The 21029-nt window shown below is 44.9% G+C and overlaps 1 protein-coding gene across 4 annotated transcripts in view; it reads right to left on the bottom strand.

Annotated features, from left to right (window-relative positions):
• The window catches only part of Fam120b (family with sequence similarity 120B), a 31771-nt gene that overhangs the window by 10297 nt on the left and 445 nt on the right, over positions 1 to 21029 (bottom strand). For 3 of the 4 annotated variants that reach the window (XR_005881859.1, XM_021234660.2, XM_040758303.1), the window contains exons 2-6: positions 18710 to 20090; positions 14891 to 15071; positions 13213 to 13314; positions 9258 to 9430; positions 7471 to 7563 (exon numbers count right to left, since the gene is read on the bottom strand). Coding sequence is in view for 2 of the 4 variants with exons in the window: in XM_021234660.2 (XP_021090319.1) it covers positions 7471 to 7563; positions 9258 to 9430; positions 13213 to 13314; positions 14891 to 15071; positions 18710 to 20074 (1914 nt within the window). In the remaining 2 variants the exon portion in view is untranslated. Of the gene's footprint in view, positions 1 to 7470; positions 7564 to 9257; positions 9431 to 13212; positions 13315 to 14890; positions 15072 to 18709; positions 20106 to 21029 lie in introns of all 4 variants that reach the window. The other variant, XR_005881860.1, reaches the window with a different exon arrangement.

Raw genomic sequence — 21029 nt, 5'->3', positions numbered from 1 at the left:
TGGATTCTATGTGAGCTCTCAGCTACTGCTCTTCTGCCATACCTGTCTGCTGCGATGATCCCCACCATGACGGTCAAGGACTCTACTCACCCCCTGAAACCGTGAGCAAGCCCCCAATTAAATGCCTTCTTCTCTAAGTTGTTTTGGTCATGATGTCTTGTCCCAGCAATAGATAAGCAACTAAGACACTGCTCTAGGAAAATCTGGGCCAATACAAGGTGTGGCCACTAGGTAGAACTTACAAGGTAATTTATTGTCCGGTGGGTTCCCCTGAGAAACTTTCTCCAAAGGGAAAGGGAGAGATACTCCCTGTGTTTCTAAAAACCATACTTGAACTTATTGCAACTGAATGCCTTTTAAGAACAAAACGGCACATGATGTAACGCCAAAAGGCCGGTGCCTGCGTTTTTACCAATTAAGAGTATCTCGCCTCAGCTCTGGAGAGATGGTTTAGTGGCCAAGGGCTCTTCCAGAGGACCCACATGGCAACTGTCACTCTTCTGGCCTCAGCAGGTGGAATACGGAGGGGTACACACACGTGCGGGCCAAACGCTCACACACATACGACAAAAACAAAATCTCAAGAAGAAAGCGTGTCTCTTGCTGAGACACGCACTACTCCTTTTCTTTGCTAAGTGGGTGTTTATGTTCAGCCTCCTCCTGCACAATCCCACAAGAGGCCTCGTGTATTCAGCAGGCATCGACACTGCAGATGTCTAAGAAACCCCAGGGAAACTGGAGAACAAGGGAGCCAGCCACCTTCTGGAAATCTCACACTGACCAATGTTACCTTCAGCACTATTACATATCTAGCATAGTTAATAAAACTGAGAACAGAAAGAGGAAGTGACATGTTTTAGCCCTTTCTTAGGCAAGGCCTGACTATAATGAACTTGACAATTATTTCGAGAACTGCATACCACAAGCACGGTGGCACAGGGCCACAGTTCCAGAACTGAGGAGGCTGAGGCTGACTGTCACAAGTTCAAGACTACCTTGGTCTACACCGGGAGTTCCAGGCCAGCAGGGGATACAGTGTGAGACAGTTGTTTATTATGCACTTGGATCACTGCAGATTTAACTTTTACTAAACTGAAGGGGTTTAGCTGCATGAACTATTTTGTGAGGTGTGACTCTGAAAGTACCCATTCTTTAGAAAGAGACACTGGGAATCTTTTGTAGGGTCTGTAGATGCTCTTCATTAATATAAAATTTCTATGCCTGTTCTGCGGAGTCTACCACGAGCAGAACTGAATTTAATAAAGTATTTCTAGAGCCCGTTAACACAATCCTACACTTTTTTTTTCCTTTACTGTGTGAGTAAAGTAAACCGATTCCTGGAAGCTGCCCTCTGACCTCCACACTCACGAGCTTTTCTTTCACTTGTTTTATCAAGATTATAATTTTTTTGGAAGGAAGGGCTGCGTCTATGCAGCCCTGGCTGTCCTGGAATTTGCTACGTAGATCCTGCCTCTGCCTCCCTCCCAGGAGCTGGGATTGAAGGTATGAACCACCACACCCAGCAAGACTGCAAGTTTGGACCTACAGATCATACATATGTTTAATTTGTACCTAGGTAGTTCAATTTAGTTAAACAAATATGAATGGCATCGTTTTCATAAGCCAGTGTCCACACGTTCGCTGCTAATATATGGAAATGTAACTGAAATCGGCATGTGGGTCTTTCATTCTCACGATAGGAGTTTACTGTTTTGTTTTGTTTTTGTAATTCCCTTGAGACTTCTCTTTTAGAGGACTTCTGGATAAGATCGCAGAACAGAAGCCACATTGGACTGAGACGCTGATTACCCTTTGGGAATTAAAGGGAATATGAATATTTTATCACTCCATCTGCTACTTTTCCAAGTCCCGAAATAGATTCGATCAACACCTCAACAAGTCTCCTCTGCCACAGGACCCATGAATGGATTCGCTGCTGCCACTCAAACAGTCGACTCTCCCAAAGCAGGACCCACCGCCGCCCATAAGGAAACCGGGCTAAAAACTCCTGTCAGGGGATCTACAGAACAGCAGTGGTAGGAATTTCACATGAGGGATTCCCAGCGGCTGCTCCCAGACGCACCACTGACACCCCAAATGAGGAAAGACAAAACTGCCACGGGAGCTAAACACAGAGTCTCCCTGGTGCTTTGGACAGTGCACAGCCACCAGCAGCTCCCAGCCCTGTGGGAGGGCAGCAGCCTCACCTGGACTGCGTTTACCTCAGCTCTCCACAGTCACTAGAACAGTCAAGAAAATTCCACACACAAGGGGGCCGGAAGCCCATGGCAGGGGCAGAATGAGACCACTTAAAAGCAGCAGGGACCACAACCCACACCGAGACGGAGGGAAGAAACCCACGCTCAGGCTCACGCTCACATTTCCTGACATGTCTTCCCCACTCTCCTGCCCACTACAGCTATTTCTTATATGTTTAGTACAGGAGGGCACTGCAGTAGACCAACACTGTCCCCTACTGTTCACATCACACACTCTTACTCTCTCCCTTCCTCTTTCCCAACGCCTAGATACCTATTCTTCTCGGTGTTGCGTCTCCCGGAGCCCACAGCTGACTTGGTTTACAATCGCTGAGTATCCACTCCATTCACCCTTTGCCTTAGTGATTACCACTCCTCTGTGTGCCCCTCCCTCCCCTCTGCTTCCCACCTAACAACCCAATGCTTATTTCTGGTTTCGCCATGACTGTTTACCTCTTCTTCTCTTCTCTGCATTCACACCAGCCTCGTTAGCATTCACAGCACTGTTGGGGTCCATTTACTTTCTAGATTAACCACAAGATTAATCTGCTTTGTGCTTACCTGCAACTCTATTACTGGAGTGGTTTAAATACTGGACTTGCAGCTCACAGGGGCAGAGTGTAGACAGAGCCTAGTGCCAGGAACAACAGTCTAACAGATGACAACGTCGTAACTGTATTGCAACCTAGTCCCCTCCAAACATTGCAAACACGTCCACTTAAAGAAGTGAGGGAAGCTGAATTAAAAGAACACAACCAACAAATCTTAACCTATGCCCTAACCCCAGATGAGCGAATCCCAGAGCAAAGACACGAGTAACATGAGTTGGGTCAAGACAAAATTCAAGAATCAAGAAGAAAATTAAAACCTTTTTAGAATTGAATGAAAATGAAAACACAACATGCCCAAACCCATGGGACTCAATGAAGTTCCAAGAGGCAAGTTCATAAAACTGTCTATAAAAAAACAACCCCAAAAAACATGAGTGACCGCATATTAGTTACTCTACACACCTGAAAGTTCTGTAGCAAGAAGAAATGAAACCCCAAAAGAGCAGATGGGAAGAAATAATCAAAAATCAATGAGATGGAAACAAATCAACAACAAAAACAACAAGACACAGAGAATCAATGAAATGCAAAGATCAAATAGCAGAGCCTTTCTCAGCCCTCCCTGTAGTCCAGCCTGGCTGTGGTCACTTTCAGTTCCTTCAAGCAAAAACAACCACCCATTCTTTGGGCTCTTGGTGCCCCGCCCCCTCCATCCTCAAGCCGCTACAGGCTATCAGCTGTGAAGAAGGACATGCCTTCTGCTCAACCAACACTTGCCAGCCTTTTCTGAGACACTTTGTTCTCCCTAGGCTGTGGCGTGCTCCGCCCCATGTCTTCTGAGTTTGGTGGAGACAGAACCCGGTCTGTGTGCATAAGAAGGCACTATACGGGTTTTCAATGACACACACTACTAGCATCCTCTGAATCAACTGCTTCTAAGTTCCCTTCACATTCTCCCAGACACTGACTACCATCTGCTCCATTGCCTCTCTCTAAGCAGAGTTCACAATCAACAGGAAAACCAGTATCTGCTCCATTGCCTCTCTCTAAGGCAGAGTCCATAATCAATAGGAAAATCAGTTCTCTTTTGTTTATTGTTTGTTTTTCCTGATAGATTCTGCAAAGGACTCACAAGTAAGTTTAGTACAATATAAAGATCATAGACGATGAATTTACATAAAAGAGGGGCAGCTGAGGGGTCTCCTGGAGATCCACAGCTCTAAAAATGATTTTCCACCTGCTCTGCTCTTCTCCTCTGGGCCGTCTCACCCTGTGGTGGTTCCTTCCCCTTGCATGGCCTCCTTTCAGAAGTCAGGGCTCTCTCACTGGGCAATGCATTCCTGTCCTTCCTTCTCTGGGCTCTAGGGTGGGTGCTCCAAGGCTTAGGTATTCCTCAGGTGTCCAAGACACACAGCTCTGGTTTTATCTGTGTGTGACGTCCTTGTCCTTTCTCTGATGTGAACTTGCCTAGAGAAAGCTACTCCAGCATGAGGTTGGGACAGATGGAATTCTCTCCTAAGAGTCAAGTTTTCCAACCAGAAGGTGGAGCCAGCAGAAAGGGTGAAGTTAAAGAGAAGGAGGAGGAGGAGGAGGAGGAGGAGGAGGAGGAGGAGGAGGAAGGTAGAAACAGAGATGGGAGGGAGGAGCACCAAACCCATCAAGCTGCTCATTCTCCCGTCCGTCCACCCTCAGAGGCTCTGAACTCATCACTTGAGATGCTCCTAAGACTTAGCCAAAGTTCAGCTGGGAGGCAGGGACTCAAGGAGCTCCGGCATGACTGTCCCGTTCCTCTTGAACACCGATGTTCAAGCTGTGAAGTGGGACACCGGCAGGGGACGCTGGACTTGCAGACACACCAGGGCGACTGCCTGAGAGGACACCAGCCGTGTGGGTGCTGCAGGCAGCAGTGGCTGGATCTGTAACAGTTCTTGCTCAGCTGACAGAAAAGCGGGTTTGGTGACCTTAGGGTTAGTATCATCCTAGACCCGCAGTTCTTCCTGTCTTGCCTCAAAACTGTTAACATTTTCTTCTTGCGGACTTAGGTCACTACAGCTCCAACATTATGTCTACATTTAAAGAGAAAAGGACAGCATGGTTCTATACAGTCATTTAGAAAATGAAATCTCCTCCAAGTACCCTAATCTCCTACTGGCTGGACTGGGCCACAGAGCCTTACTGTTTCCCAGCGAGAGGCAGCATGAGAAGATGCTAGGAATGGTGGAAATCCTTTCACAGTCTCTCACACACACACACACACACACACACACACACACACGCACGCACGCACGCACGCACGTGTGCGGTGTAACAATCCCTTTGTACACTGAAGATTTGTCAATGTGATTGGTTTAATAAACAAGCTGACTGCCCAATAGCCAGGTTAAGGTTAGGCAGGAGAGCCAGACTAAGAAAATGCTGGGAGGAAGAAGGGAGAAGTCAGGAGTCACCATACAGATGCAGAGGGAGCAGGAGATGAATGTGCCATGCTAATAAAAGTACCACCATGTAGCAGAGTGTAAATAAGGAATATGAGGTAACTTAAAATGTGAGAGTTAGTTAGTAATAAGCCTGAGCCATTGGTCGAGCATTTCTGAGTAATACTAAGTCTCTGTGTCAATTATTTGGGAGCAGGCAGTCAGGACAGGAAAACTCTACCTACATAAGCACATATGTGCACACACATATACATGTGCTCACACATACATGCACAGAGAGAGAGAGAGAGAGAGAGAGAGAGAGAGAGAGAGAGAGAGAACACACGAAGGGTTGTGAATGGCCTAGAACCATCTGTATCTGTGTTGTCTATCCATGTACACATACATAGAAGAAAGTTTTGAATGGCCTGAATCTATCTACATTTCTGTGAGTACATGGGACATAACATGTAGCCATATTTTCATCTTTGTTTCCACATTCTGTGCAGTGTTAGAGAATTCTCATTGGAAAGAGAATGGATAAGACAGAGTCAAAAGTCCAGTGATACGGAATTTTCCAGGTGACAACTCAGCAAGGGCAACAGCTGATGGGTAGAATCTCTGCCACAGGAAAATTTTCTCCTAAGTTGAGAGACACTGAGTTTTCCAACCAGAAGGCAGAACCCAGAGAAAAGATTAAGTTAAAGAAAGTATGAGGGTGAAAACAAGAGAGAGGCGTAAGGGATTGGGTCTAGGGCCATCCCTAAAGGTCTAAGAGCTAACAACAACTTGTAAATGTGCTGTGCATAATGAAGTAAGCTTGTACCTCACTCCTGGAGCCTTCACAACTTAGTTATCAATGTACAGGAGGTCACAATGTGTGTGCTGCCCAGAAGTTCACAAAAAATTTAAAGATGATTAGAGTCTTGAAATCAAGAGACTGCTATTTTGGTTACAAAGATCCTAGCAAGAAAATAATTTCAAAATGACCTAGGAATGTGAGGGCAATGTAGCCATAGCATATGTTATCCCACTGATTACCAGGTTGATTCAACTGAGCTGTCTGGCTAGGCAGGTGTCTCCTTTCTCCCTCCTGAAGCTACACTCAGTCTTAGAGAACAACTCACCCAAATGTGTCCCCTGCTAGACCTTCCAAACAAAATGACCCAGGATTTGCACACGCCCTGCAGACACGCTCCTATATACCTCAAGTCACCTCTAAATTAATCACATCCAGTGTAACGGCAAATAGTCTCTAAATAGTTGTTATGCTGTGTTGTGGAATATTCCTTTACACTGTGTAGATATGCGTCACTGTAACTGGCCTATAGCTAGGCAGGATAAGGGTAGGCGGGAGAACCAGACTAAGAGGTTGCTGAGAAGAAGAAGGGGAGGACAGGCAGAGAGAAGGAAGACGAACGTTCTGTGGTGAAAGAAGGTGCCACCACGTGGCAGAGGGTAGGTAAGAAACACGGGTTAATTCAAGCTGTAAGAGCTAGATAGTAACAAGTCTAAGCTATCGACCGAGCATTTATAATTAGTAATATGTCTCTGTGTGGGTATTTGAGAGCTGGTATTGTTTGGGGAATAATGACAGGGGAAAAGTCTGTACATGTCCAATACAGATGCAGTTTCTAAAATATTACTTTCAATCTATGGTTAGTTGGGGAACTTATGACTACAGAGAGAAAGTATGTGTAGAAATATGTACACAGATCTTTATAGTATAGTCCAGTCTTGTATTTTAATAAATGTGTACACATTTGTACAGTTTGAAAACAATCCTGAGCTACCGTGTGCTCAACATCAGCAGCTGCAGGTGGTGGCCCTGAAGCCACTCTGCTGTACCTGGCCTCTGGGGCTCCACCTTTCTCATTGAGAACAGAGCTACAAAGGGAGCACAAAGGGCATGTGCCGGGTGAGGACACAGGAAGGGCGGACTGGCTCCACCCTGCCGTGCACACAGGGATACGGCAGCTGAGCTTGGGCCAGAGAAGGCACTGTTTCTCTGACGCCAAAGAGGCTGACAAAATGAGATGTGTGGGCCAGGACCTGGGGCGAGCTGATCCCTGAGTTGTCAATGGAGGACGACTGTCCATTTCCTTGTGGGGACACCCTCACCAAACATGTCTGCCTCGTGCTTCCTATCAAGTACCAACCACAACAAGGAAAAGGCTACAAAGAACGGTGAGCCTGTGATCACAGCGTGGTCATCTCCATGGCTGTGGTGAGCGACTATGACTATACCTGTAGGTTCATAAGCTGTGAGGCTGATTTTCCTTGGAGGCACAAGGCCTGAGCAATAAATGCGTGCAGGTCTTCCAGGGAAAGCGTGTCCACCTGCGGAGCACAGAAAAGGGCCAGCGTGAGCCTACTCAAAGTGAACAGCACTCTCTATAAACGTGCATCACACACACACACACACACACACACACACACACACACACACACACACACGGAGGGGGCCGCACACACACGGAGGGGGCCGCACACACGGGAAAACATACATGTGCACATATACATGCACAATGGATGAACAAACAACACGTGTAGCTGGAGAGAGCATCCACAACCCCAGGCTGCAAAGCTCTTAATGGTAACAGCAGCAGTCCTTTCTGCATAAAATGTCAAAAGCAGATGACTCAGAGGAGGCCTGTCTTAGTTAGCTCTACAGGGCATGACCAGAAGCAGCTTGAACAGGACGGTTGGGGGGAGGGCACATGCCACCACTCAAGTGATGGCATAGGCCACTGAGGTCTGGGAACGATGACCTGTCACCGCCCTCTTCCATGTTTATTCCAAAAGAGGCATCACCACCATATAAATGAAAGCAAAATCCTGCAAATGTAGGATTCGGGACAGAGCTGAGCACCAGTACAGACTTTAACATCTGTAAACCGCTATCTCTGCTTAGACTGGGGTTCACTAGAATTTAATTCTCCCTACAATTAGTTCTGCTTGGAGGCTGTTCTTAAAAGATCTGCCTGGGGGACAGCCTGACTCTTGTGTGTCTTTTCTCACATGTAACTAAGCCTGATTGTTAATTTGGTGGGGTTTAGAATTCGCTGTGAAAACAAGCCTCTGGCGTGCCTGTAAGGGAGTTTCTCAACTGGGTTAATTGAATGGGAAGAGCCATTAATGTGGGTGGAGATCCCAGGCTGAGTGAAACAGGGAAAGCGGGGTACCAGCATTTATCATTCTGCCGTGTAAAGATGGTCAGCTGCCCTGCACTCCTGCTGCCATGACTGTCAGGACAGACTCTCCCACCAAACTGGGAGCCAAAATCTTTACTCTTCTTTCCTCAGGTCGCTTTGGCCAGGAATTTTATTGTAGCATTAGCCAAAGTAACTAGTATAAATGCATTTCCAAGATTTCCTCAAATCAGACTTAAGTCTTGTTTAGTAGGTTGAACCAAATCAAACTAGTTTTCACTTGGTTTCCATATGATGAATGACAGGCAGTTTTACTCCATGCTGCACAGCAAAAGGGCTAATTTGGGTGAACAGGCTCAGCGACTGAGGGCATTTGCTGCTCTTGCAAAGGACCAGGGTCCTGTTCCCAGCATTCACATGGTGGCTCACAGCCACCCATATCTCCAGGGAACGCAATGCCCTCTTCTGACCTCCAGGGGCACCGGGCACACAGGCGGTACACATGCATGCACGGAATGGTGGAGCTAAACACTCATACACATAAAATGAAACAGGTATTTTTAAAAGCCTAGCCTGAGCTCAATTACATAAAACCAGGTATTTTATAATTTATCTTTCCAGGTTTACCACAGTATTCTGAGAGAACAGTCAAGTCTGTGAACAAATGCACACCATCACGGACTTGCTGATACACTAACTTTTTGTTGGGAAAAGTCCTGACTTAACATCTCTGTGAAGATCTTGAAGGATTGTGTTCTGTGGGAAGAGGACAGGGGAACTGACCCATGGAGACACTCACAGCACTCCAGGAAGGAGTGGGCAGAAGACGTGTATCAGCTCTGTGTACTCATTGTATGTAATAACTGTGAGCTCAGCATTTACCTGGACAAAGAGGTAGATTAGGAGACAGCACAGTGCCCTCAGTGGGCTCTCAAGTGCCTGCAGCTCTTCTCTCGAGGAGGAGAGATTGAAGCAGGCTAGCAACGAGTCCACACGCTGGGCCTGTGCTGCCGGATCTTGGCTCAGCCACAAAACTTCCAAACTAGGCTTTCCCCCTTGAAGAAAAGAAATTCATATAGCATGGTCAGAATAGACTTTTGGGAGCACAGTGAAGAATGATTCATCTCTCCCCTATCTGATTTACTTGGGGGCATCAAGGCTTAACAGAACCAGAGGGGAGAATGTGGGTATGGCTTCCTGCTGTCAATAGAACAAACCTACAGGACCAGCAATGCCCCCACGAACCCTTCCTCTCTAATAACTAGGTTTGTAGGGAAAGTGGGGCTTTCACTTACAGCTGTACACACTACAGCTAGGAATGTTTTTCAGAAGAGACAATCTTCCATGCGAGGATCTAGTAACAGGACGGCATGCCCTGAGGAAGTGTCCTCGTTCCACCCCTTCGATTGGCTCTAACCCCTCCAGATTGGTGGTTTTCAAACTTTTATGTACAAAAGAACCAGTTGCAAAGACTTTGTGATGTACTTTCTGACACGTCCAAACCCGATGATACGAGCGGTATGTGTGCCAGTGACTATGCAGTTGAACAAACAGCCTGAGATCGATGGGTACGGCCACCAAACAAATGAAAGGCAGTTTTTAGTGTTCCACCTCTATGTTCTGCAGGTGCACAGAGACAGTTGCTGCGGGGAAGGGGTCCTCACTCGTTGACTTGACAAGGACAAACTGCCGTGAATACGGGTGGCCACTCTACACAAATACAAAGGTGCTGGTCTCAGAACCATGGCGGCAGAGCCTTTCCTGGCAGCTGCGGCTCTCCGCTGGGCACTGACTGAAAGCCTATGCCAAAAGTCCAGAGCAGCTAGGGTGGAATGTCTCACGTGTTCACCAAGAAAACAAAGCAGGTAACCAAATGGCATCAGAAGCCAGCGACTCAAAGGAAGTTCCTTTTCTTCCGTTGTGTCAAACACTGTCATTCACTCTTCCCAGGAGTGAATTTCCCACCACCAGGAGCAAAACAACACAGCAAGTCTCTTGCAGTCCTGGAAAGGCGAGAGTCTTTTGTTCACCACAAGCATGTTTTGTTATTATTTTAGGAAGAGCATTTTTCTTTGAGAGAGAAAGAGAGAGAGAGACAGAGACAGAGAGAGAATGTGATTGTCACCTGAGAGACTGCTACTTAAGAGATCACACTCCGAGGTCACATCTGAGAATCTAAGAATCTGTTGGGAACACTCCCAATGTTTATGGTGGGCCGCTGAACTGAGAACTATTTTGTTTTAAATGGTTGAAAGGAGATTTAAAAAAAGAAAGCTGCTATTTCCTAGCACAAGCAAATATAAAGTCCCAGTGTTAATTCAAAGAGTGTCAGGCCTCACATTTACTATGAGCCATTTGAAACAAAAGGCTTGCTAACCCCTGATATAAAGGAAATAATGAATTTCTAACACTATAGTTATTTCAAATGTTAAAGTATTTAGATGAGATTTTTTTAACTATAAAAGTCTGGTGTTGCAATTTAAAAAAAATGTAAGAAAAGCAAAATAACCTACACTTTGCCAGGCAGGCATTGTATTATTTTAAGACACGGGGGTAGAATAGTATGAAGACCGTCACCCATCCCACCAGAGTCCCACAGTGAAGACTGAAGAGTTCACCTTGCTGTTCAAGACAGTAAAGATCATTTCTTCATAAAAATGGTATGTCTCGATACATAAAAGTTTAATAGTAAAAAAAAAAAAAACCTGGAGATTCGTGAAATGCATCCAGAATCATGGACCTGGAAGCAACGAAGGAGGGACCCCCTGACCAAACAAGTAGTGACGTTATTCACTCATGGCTTTCATTTGTTCAGGGCTCTGCTCCAGCAGACAGCTTCGGATATTGAGGTGAAGATTTTAAGCATCTGTCCTGGGGGCGCTCTGTGGGAGAGGGCTGAGCTTGCATCTACAGGGGCCTATGTTTGATCCTCAACTACCAAAGAAAATCAAAACAAGTCATTTTTTTTCATTTCTTGTCACATAAGTTTCCGATCACTCCTATGTAGCATGCAGAAGTCCCTGGGTTTAAGTACCAGCTCTGGAAAGGAAATGTGAAGACTTTACCACAAGATTACTGAAGGTCAAACGGAAGAACAAGAGGACCGAGGAAGGTTTTCATGAAGAAGGGGCAGGCACGTGTGTTCTGAGTGCTGTTGGAAGAATGCTTCTGGAATTGTGAGCAGGCAGCAATGAGCACATGTATGCCAAGATCCTCTTCCTTTCCTACCATTCAACCGAGTATCACGTGCAGCACAGCTGAGACAGGGGGAGCTAAATGGAAGGCTTTACCTTCTTTATTCTGTGAGCATCTTCTGAGGTGCTCTGTAAGCCTGTGGTAAGTCAGATGCCCTTATGTGGTCAAGAAACACTGTTTACTTAGGTGCTTGGGTGCTGAACAACACTTAACAGTTATTCAAGAGAACAAACCAAGCAAGTCAGTGTGTCTAGTCAGCTTCCCCGGGCTTCCGGGGTAAAGATTTACTTACAAAGACTCAAAAACAAAACACTGAGAAGGAATCACCTATTTTCATCTAAAGAGTGTTTAGTTCTGGAGACAGGCATAGCTATTCTAGACTCAACCCTCAGGATATAAGGCCATAACTGAGGTGGGGAGGGAGCTGGAGGGCATGGCAGCTCATGGAGGAGTACACGAACTCCCTGAGCCAGGGAGCGAGAAGCTAAATCCCTTCCCGTGCTACAAAAAGCCATCTTTCACAATGCGTTGCCGAGTGGAATACTGTCCAAGTGCATAAACACAGGGAACACCGGGGAATCTATCATTGAGCTCTCCGAATACAGCAGACCGGTGCCTTTGACCACTTGAGCTGCCATAACAAAATACCACACGCTGTGCAGATTATAGCAGCAAAGCTATTCCTCAAGACTCTGGAGGCTGGAGGAAGCCTTAGACAAGGTACTTTGTGTTCAGTGAGGGCCACCATTGCCCAGCTTTTATGGCTAACTAGTGTGGTTGTTGGGATTAAAGGTGTGTGCCACCACTACCTGGCCTGTCTGGCTGACTAGTGTGGCTAGCTTTGCACTCTGATCTTCAGGTAGGCTTTATTTGTTAGATCCTAAACAAAACATCCCCACAGCTCACTGGTCAGTAACCCTGGTCAAATCAATGAGTTCCAAGTTCTGTCTTTAAAAAAAACAGGATCAAAGTGGACTGACGCAGATACTCAGTGTTGACCTCGGCCTACACACCCCCAACAGGTACCCCCTCTCACCGCCCCCACACAGCCTATCAGTTACTAACCCATTGATCTCTTTCAGGGGATAGGAACTGAAACAAACACCAGGCAACACGTAATTCTGAGATGACACCCAAAGATAGATAGCTTAAGGCTTACTGTTATGGAACAGAATATTTGTTTAACTACTGAAAGGTGTTACATTTGCTTATGCTGCATTTGTTTAATTATGTAAAGGTGTGTTGCTTGTTTTTACTTGCCTGCCTAAGGTACTGGATTGGTCTAATAAAAAGCTGAACGACCAATAGGTAGGCAGAGGAGGGACAGGCAAGGCTGGTGGGCAGAGAGAAACAGGGAGCCAGCCAGTCAGCCAGGGGCTAGCCAGTCAGAGGCCAGCCAGCCCAGCCGGTAGCCAGTCAGCCGGACAAGGAGGAGGCAGGAAAGCAGGACAGACAGAATGAAAGAAAGGTAAAAAGCCCCGAGGTAAAATGTAGACAAACAGAAACAGGTTAAATTAACTTATAAGAGCCAGTGGGACAGGCCTAAGCTAAGGCCGAGCTTTCATAACTAATAAGAAGTCTCTGTGTCATTACTTGGGAGCTGGTTGGTGGCCCAAAGGAAATGCCACTATGCTGTACATACCTTGAACAGTCATCTTCAGAGGCCTAACGAGGTCTGGGTACTTCAGGGAGTTCCCAGGGTACACAAACCACTCCTTGACCACCGGGTCGGTGCTGGCTCCATCTGAGTAAAGACAACCGGTGAGTAGACGCGGAGGACCGCAAAGCCCTTGCGTGCCCATTTTCCTCATGGACATTTCCTTATACCCCCAGGATGAAAGTGATCATGTCACCAACAACAGAAACAGAAAAACCTGAGCCAACTGAAATTTGACAGTAATCACTCATCAAACAGACAGAAGAACTTTTGTTTTTGAAAGGTCTGGCGTAAGCTTTGAGAGTGACTTCACATGCTAAGTTCAAGGCCGGGAGTGGGCTGGTGGTTAAAAGCGCTCGTTTTTTACAGAGGACCTGGGTTCAGTTCCCAGCACTCACATGGCCACTCTCAGATACCCATAACTCCATTTTCAGGGTACCCAACACCCTCTTCTGACCGCCACAGACATTGGGCATACATACGGTGCAAAGATACACATATAAACAAGACACTCTGATACATTTAAACAAAAATTTTAAGACCAAAAAGGACTGTCCAAGCACAGCAGCTCTTACTAGACATTTTCACAACAGCAGAAAAGCAGAGAGGGAACCAAAGTGGGAACAGACATTCACACCAAGGATCCACTCTGAAATGGCTTCTTACAAGGCTACCTGTACCTAATCGAGTCATCTCAGTTCAGGGACTGATCTTCATTGGTGACACCTACCCTCCGCCCTCTCTCCCAGCAATGCATTTACGCTTTGAAAAACCTTTTCTGTTTAACCAGTACTTGTTTTTCTTAGGACTATCTACATCTGTAGTTCTGTTTATGTTTCTGGCTTCTTGCCTAAAAACCCTTGCATGGACCGCTTTTACACATCTATAAAGTGCTGTTTGGCCTCTTCTCATAGGCAGGGAGAAGAGAGACTGACTTCAGCTGCCTGGGATGAAGCTGGCATTGAGCAGGAGCAAAGAGAAACCCTCTCTCTCTCTCAAAACAAAGGAAAAAAGAAACTGCCATACTCATCATCTACTCCAAATAGAACATTGACTTTTCAACGTGATACTTGTATCCTACCTTTAAACTATGTCAGGGTTTATTCTTGAAGAAAAAACAACAATGCTGTTACCTGGAAATAATGGTGTTCAAACAAATGACATAGTCACCCTTTTGTGAGTTATGAAAATCCTGGTGCTTAAGATCCTCTATATTTAACTGCTCTGGTCATGCATGGTCCTCAACTACTCTTTGCTATGTTCACAATATAAAACACTTTAGGAAAAACATAAACACATTATAAAAATGCTAAAGGACATCTGTTTATCTTTTTTAAAATATTAGATTTTATACAATTGTTCTCTAAAAATCTTATTTTGAGGAGTATATAAATAGTAAACCCCAAAACACTATATGACTACAGCAGAACAGAGTTCTCAGTTTTTCAAAAATGCAAATGCCTTTAAGACATAAAAATACAACATTTCATAGTGATAGTGTGAGTCTCATTGATGACTCTGATCAATTGTGCTAATTAGTAAGGTATTAATCTTCAGCAGCACTCTCAGGTACAGATTATACAGACAAACAAAACCTGTTGCCTGCTTGTCCAGGGAGAATGCACTCTGCTGCATTTATCGGAGACCAGCTGGCCCTTCTTACCTTTCCAGTCCCCAAGCAGAAGTGAGTACACTCGCTGCCGGATGGGGCGGTAGATGAAGGCCTGGCTGGGCAGAGCTTGGTCCAGCTCATCCTCCAGGGTGTTGCTGCACTCGATCTCTCCACTGGTCATAATGTTGTACACTAGGTAGCTCTCAGAGTGGACGTGGTGCATCCTGGCAACCTTTCGAGGATTCAAACACAACAAACACATTTCTCCTTGAAAACAAACAAACTTATGGGCATCGGACAGAAGCAGTAAACACCACTTATCGGTGTATCTATGACACTACAATGAGGAACTGCCATTCAATGACATCAAGTGGTATTTATGTTTTCTTTCTTTTGGACTAACAAGTTCAAGACTTTATTTGTATTACCCTTCTCCTGTGGCCTCCAATCTACCAATCTTACACTGATTGTGTAGTATCTTCTTATCACGTCTTCTCGAGGTCTCCCAATAAACACGCTCACTGTTTTCCATTAGGGTTGTTACAAAGGGCTCCTAAATTAGCCCCAGCATGGCTTTCCCCCTTACCAGCTCCTCATTCCTATGACCACCATGTTGTCTTCTCAGAAACAGATGAATCTGCTTCCCTGTGTTAAGACTCCAAATGGCTACCCCAAAGTTTGCCATGACATTCTTGGTCCCAATGGTCTTAAATCTCCTTTATCTCTTTGCATACCATTTTTCTCTCAAAGAAACTGCTATCTATACTCATCTCGGGGGACATCCCTGTCTCTCAGCGGCAGGCTCACTCCTACCTTGTGCTCTGGAAGCAGGAACCCCACCTCTTTCCTACCACAACTTCCTAGCCTCCCACTTCCTCACCTCAATCAAGACCTACCTTCTCTACAAACCCACCCCCAATTTCCAACCGGAGCTAACACCCTTTGTTCATGGGACTCAACTCTTACTTCTCATAGCAAACATCTCGGTGTTAAAGCTGTGTTGCAGTCATTTGTTTGTTCTTTTTTCTTATGCTTCTTTAATAAGGAACAAAAGCCACGTTCCAGCATATGTGTCTGTCCTCTGCACATTACATGGCGGGTCATAAGATGCGATTTAAACTCTATTTTCTCATTAAATACGCAGTTTAGACCAAAAGGTTTATAATGATCTACATGCAGGGTTCCCCCACCCCATAAAGAACACATTTCTTCATTGCAGGAGTAAAGTCTATGCTATGTCTAAAATGTTATTCAAAATTTTAGATCCAAACTGTTTATCAAAAGGCATTCAAAATGTTTTGTTAGAATGACTTGGGCTATCAAATTTTTGGATCTAATTTATATGCACCCAAGTAGAACTAGTTATGTGGATTCACTGTTGAGATTTGAGTCTTAATCACCCTATTCATTGGTTTATTTATAACACGAGTTTTATTTAAAAAGCCACACATCACTGTGGTTTAAATGAGCAGGTACACAGAGTGTGCTTAATGAGGCTGACTGCTCACTGTATCAGTGAACACCAAGCATTTACTTAGGTCTGTCCAACTACCTGAGCTTTTTACCAGGCACTGGGCATAATGCCTACCTACTTCACTGATAGATTTCTTTAGACCAAGGCAATCCTACTGCCAGGTTTTAGTTTGTTTGTGATTGTAATGTAACTAAAATGTTTCTCTCTTCCCTTCCCTCTCTCCAAACCCTCCCATATATCCTCCTACTCTTCTTCAATTACAATGCCTCTTTTTTCATTAACTGCTATTGCATGCATACATGTATTTGTATATACACATACATTCCCAAGTATAACCTTATCTGTATGTTTTCAGGGAGACTAGACTGTGGGGCACTGGACAACCAATCGGTATGCCCCTCCCTTGAAAATGAGAAGCCCTTCCAATGCAAACTCCAACACAGACGTTCAACTTAGGGATTTCATGGTGTTTTTTATGGCAAATTTAATGGGAGATGTCATTCTGTAAATCTGTCTTTCTTATTGGTTGTTGGCTAATAGGGAAGCAAGATAGGAGTCAAGGAGGACTCTGGGAAAGAGAGGCATAGTCAGACACCATGTAGACCGCCAGAGTAAGATGTCCGGACCCTTTTCTCCGATAAGAGAAATACTTAGATTAGCAATTATGGGTTAAATACTTAAGTCAGAGATAGCCAGTAAGAAACCAAGCAAACAGCCAACAGCTTTATAATTAATATAGTGTCCTGTGTGTTATTTGGGGGTTCAGACAGCATGGCAGGGCCCAGGCAACTGGCAAGGAAGACCACACTCTACACAAATTTACTTCTAATTAATCTTCAATTCTCTCTTTCACTTCTGAGTTTTTTGTTTATTTGTTTCTGTTTTTGAGACAGGGTCTCTCTACATAGCCCTGGCTGTGCTGGAATTTACTATGTAGACCAGGCTGGTCTTGAACTTACAGAGGTCCTAGGATTAATGGCATGTGCCACCATCCCCAGCCTTTAATTCAAAGGAGTTTGTATTTTTATAAATTTGCCTATAAAATAATGATGAATTCTGTATACTTACTCCTCCAATAAATTGATAATTTTGGCAACTGTGTATACCTTGAGGTATAATATTCCCTCCTGAAGGTATCATGTTTCCAGTTAAGTTACGTACTTGTGATTCTTAAGTCAGTCATGTTAATACCACCTTAAGTGTTGCTTTTGCCCTGCCCTTTATTTATTGTAGCTTAACCAGTACCCTGAAAACTACATAATGCACCGTTCAGTCTAATTTCTAGACTGCTGTTAGAGGAGAAGTATGCGTATGTGGTTGTGGTCACTAGGGAAAAAGACAGAAGAAAGATAGAAAAAGACAGAAGTGGGTACTGCACAAACTGAAAACTCATTTAATAGATAATAACAAGACCCAGAAAGACTGGCTGTGAAAGGGTGTGGTGACACATGACTTTAATCCTAGCACCTGGGAGGCAGAGGCAGGTGGATTTCTGTGAGTTCCTAGCCAGCCTGGTTGACACGGTTAGTTCCAAGACCGCCAGGGCTACATAGTGAGACTCTGTCTCAAAAGTAAGACAGAATTCCTAGATCTGTAGCTTGAAGGATGGTAACACAATGTAGTACTCGAAGTTTGTGGTAAAATCACGGTTGGTTCTCAGCTTGTGACCTTTGGGCATCCCTGTGGATGGCCACCTTATTATCACCCCAAGGTACAGGACTGGGGATGTAGCTCAAGCGTTAGCACATGCTTAGCAAGAGTGAGGCAAGGTGGCAGAGCTGGGGACAACTAGAAAAGTATTTCACAGAGCTGTTGGAAGAGTCACCCGAGAAAAGATAAACTCTGTGCCTAGCATGGGCCTTGTATAAATACATACTGAACAGTGACTCTCCGCCAATGTGAACTACAAGGCCTACAGAACGTTGACTCAGAATCAGCCCGGACCCCCTGGCATTTAACTTTTATAGTGTTAGAGATTATCTATCTTTTCCAAGTTTCTCTCTCCTCAAGCCCTAGATAGCTTACCAGTATGCCTCAGTTAGTATGACGCTAATTTAATTACATCTGTAGGGTTCCCACAACCCCACAGTTGACCTACTTAAAAGAAAACGCCGTCCTCCTGAAGCCTGCTCTTTATGCCTTAACACGCAGCATTCTCTCCTTAGTATTCCGACAGCTCTTTCTCGGTTTATTTATGAGACGATATCAAATGTACTTACAATATTCTATCTATGGTGACATCTTCCTAACCAGACTCAAGAGGCTCCTGGTCTGGATCTTCCTGAGGTCCCCTTCAGATAATCAATAAACTCTCGTGAGCAAATCCACTAATTAGTAGGTCTACTTTCACACACGACACTGTAGGTGGGGGGTGGGGGAAAATCCTTCCACTTTACCTTTAAGATTTCGGAGTCTGAGACCATGGTTACTTGCTTTATTTCAGGTTCTATATCCATGGTGTCTTCCTGTTTAACTTCAGGGTGCATACACACGAGTGCTTCCAGATTAGGTTGAGCCTCTGCTTCTGAGGGTAAGTTTTGCCTGACCTCTGGGTATGCATACATGGGAACTTCTTGCTTGGGTTCAGGGTCCGTGCACATGGGAACTTCTTGCTTGGGTTCAGAGTCCGTGCACATGGGAACTTCTTGCTTGGGTTCAGGGTCCATGCACATGGGAACTTCTTGCATGGACTCAGGATCAGTACACACGGGGACTTCTTGCTTGGACTCAGGATCTATACACATAGGAACTTCTTGCTTAGATTCAGGGTTTAAACTTGCCTCTTGCTTGTCTGTTATTATGACTTTGGGTTTCTGAACTAACCAAGGGGATATCTGCCCTGGCAAAAGATACGAGGTCACTCCTTTGTAAAAAAGAGCTTTGTGTGGTCCCAAGGGTAACAGCTCTTCTATCTTTTTCTCACCCTGATGCAAGTGAAGAACTTTGGAGATGTAGTCTGAGACAGCTAAGATAATATTTCCTTTTTTGCCAGCATTCTCTTTCACGGAGGTATAGGAGGACAGGCACTTGTACCGAAAGCTTTCAAACATGCCCTCTGGGGTGATGTCATTGCCAAGAAGACAGGCTAGTAGAGGAAGGTCTGCCACATGGAGGCCTAGGGTCTCACAGAGCTTCTCTCGACAGAGCATAATGGTTTCAAGGGTCTCCAGGCAGAGATCACCGATTGACAAGTAGGGACAAGTGTCATAAATTAAGTAATCGGTGTCTTCCCCAAGGATCCCAAGACAGTTGTGCTGGAGACCATAAGAGGCCACCTCAAAGTCTGCCTCCTGTAATGAACAGAAAGTTTCTTGACCCAAAGTTTTTAGAGCAAATCGTGTAAATATGGCCAGCCCAGAGGGGATGAAGAACATGCTTCTGCCTGGCTGATCTCGCTTTGACTTGATATAGTGGAAAATCTTGGATATCTCCCTGTTGTTCTTAAGTCTTCGTTTTACCCACTCGTCTCTCTTACCCGGCTCCACCATGCCGTCAAAGAAGAATATCAACTTGATGCCTGCAGACGTGAAGGCGGCTACAAAGTCTCTCAATGCAGAAAAGTATTCTCGCCACTGGCCACCGCAGACCCAAGATTCTGGCGTGTACCAGTATCGGAGACAGCACATAGCATCCACCACAATGGTAGGAGTGCATCCTGGGTACTTGGTTCGGTGGTGCTCTGCCAGCTCCTGGATATTGACTACTGTACAGATGTGTGGGCAGGTACTTCCCACAAAACCCTGTAAGCCTCTCACCCCCATAGTTGATTCTACGTATCTGCAAAAAGAAAAACTGAATTGAATCCATAATTAGCAGCAATGGAGTTATTTCTAAGCACGTGACATTCATCAAAGCAGACACACTTGTGTCACCGCCCTGACGACGTGCTGAGTTTTCAGTGGAAATACAGACAACACTTTTATTAAGTGCACATTAATTTCTAGAGCAGGACTCTACAAAAGACAATAGTAAGAAAAAAATATCTTTTTTGTTGTTGTTGTTTAACATGGCATCAAACCACTAAGTCCTTTGATAAAATATTAACAACAGATCCTTAATATAGAAAAAGCAACACAAAATAATGCCTCTTGAAGACCTAGGGCAAAGGGACATCTCATCTTATAGTGCACTCACCAGCCAGGCAGAGCTGGGCACACAGACACACACACACACACACACACACACACACACACACACACACACACACAAATACTAACCTGTAAAACAAATGGGCCAATGTGTGGTAAAAGCTACAAGTTTCGTTATATTTACGAAGAAACTGTAAAAACTCTAGGCTAAAAAAAAAAAAGGAACTTTCACAGGACTATCATTTTAAGAGTTTACTGGTTACTGATAGATGTTGGCTCCTGGTAGAATCTTTGAAGTTGTCGTTGGTAAGTTAGACATCAAAAGTTGGGTGCACACAAATAGTATACATTCTATGCTAAAGTTTTATGTTAAACCCACTATTGTAATATCTGCATCTACACACACACACACACACACACACACACACACACACTTATGTAAAGGATTTATCATCAAACTGTAATGACAGTATTTGAGGTACAAAGCCTGGTGACATGACTACCTTAACGTCAGTCAAGGTCAGGAAATGGATAGGGGTGGGGGTTGGGGGGAATGGGTGAGAGGCTGCTTGAAGAACGTGGTCGTGGATAACAACAAGTCCCTGAGATGGGAAGGTCTTAGAGCACA

This window comes from Mesocricetus auratus, unplaced genomic scaffold (genome assembly GCF_017639785.1).
Source record: "Mesocricetus auratus isolate SY011 unplaced genomic scaffold, BCM_Maur_2.0 Super-Scaffold_100018, whole genome shotgun sequence".
NCBI lineage: Eukaryota > Metazoa > Chordata > Mammalia > Rodentia > Cricetidae > Mesocricetus > Mesocricetus auratus.
The sequence above is the reverse complement of the archived record's forward strand: the minus strand, read 5'-3'. Positions and strand labels throughout refer to the sequence as shown.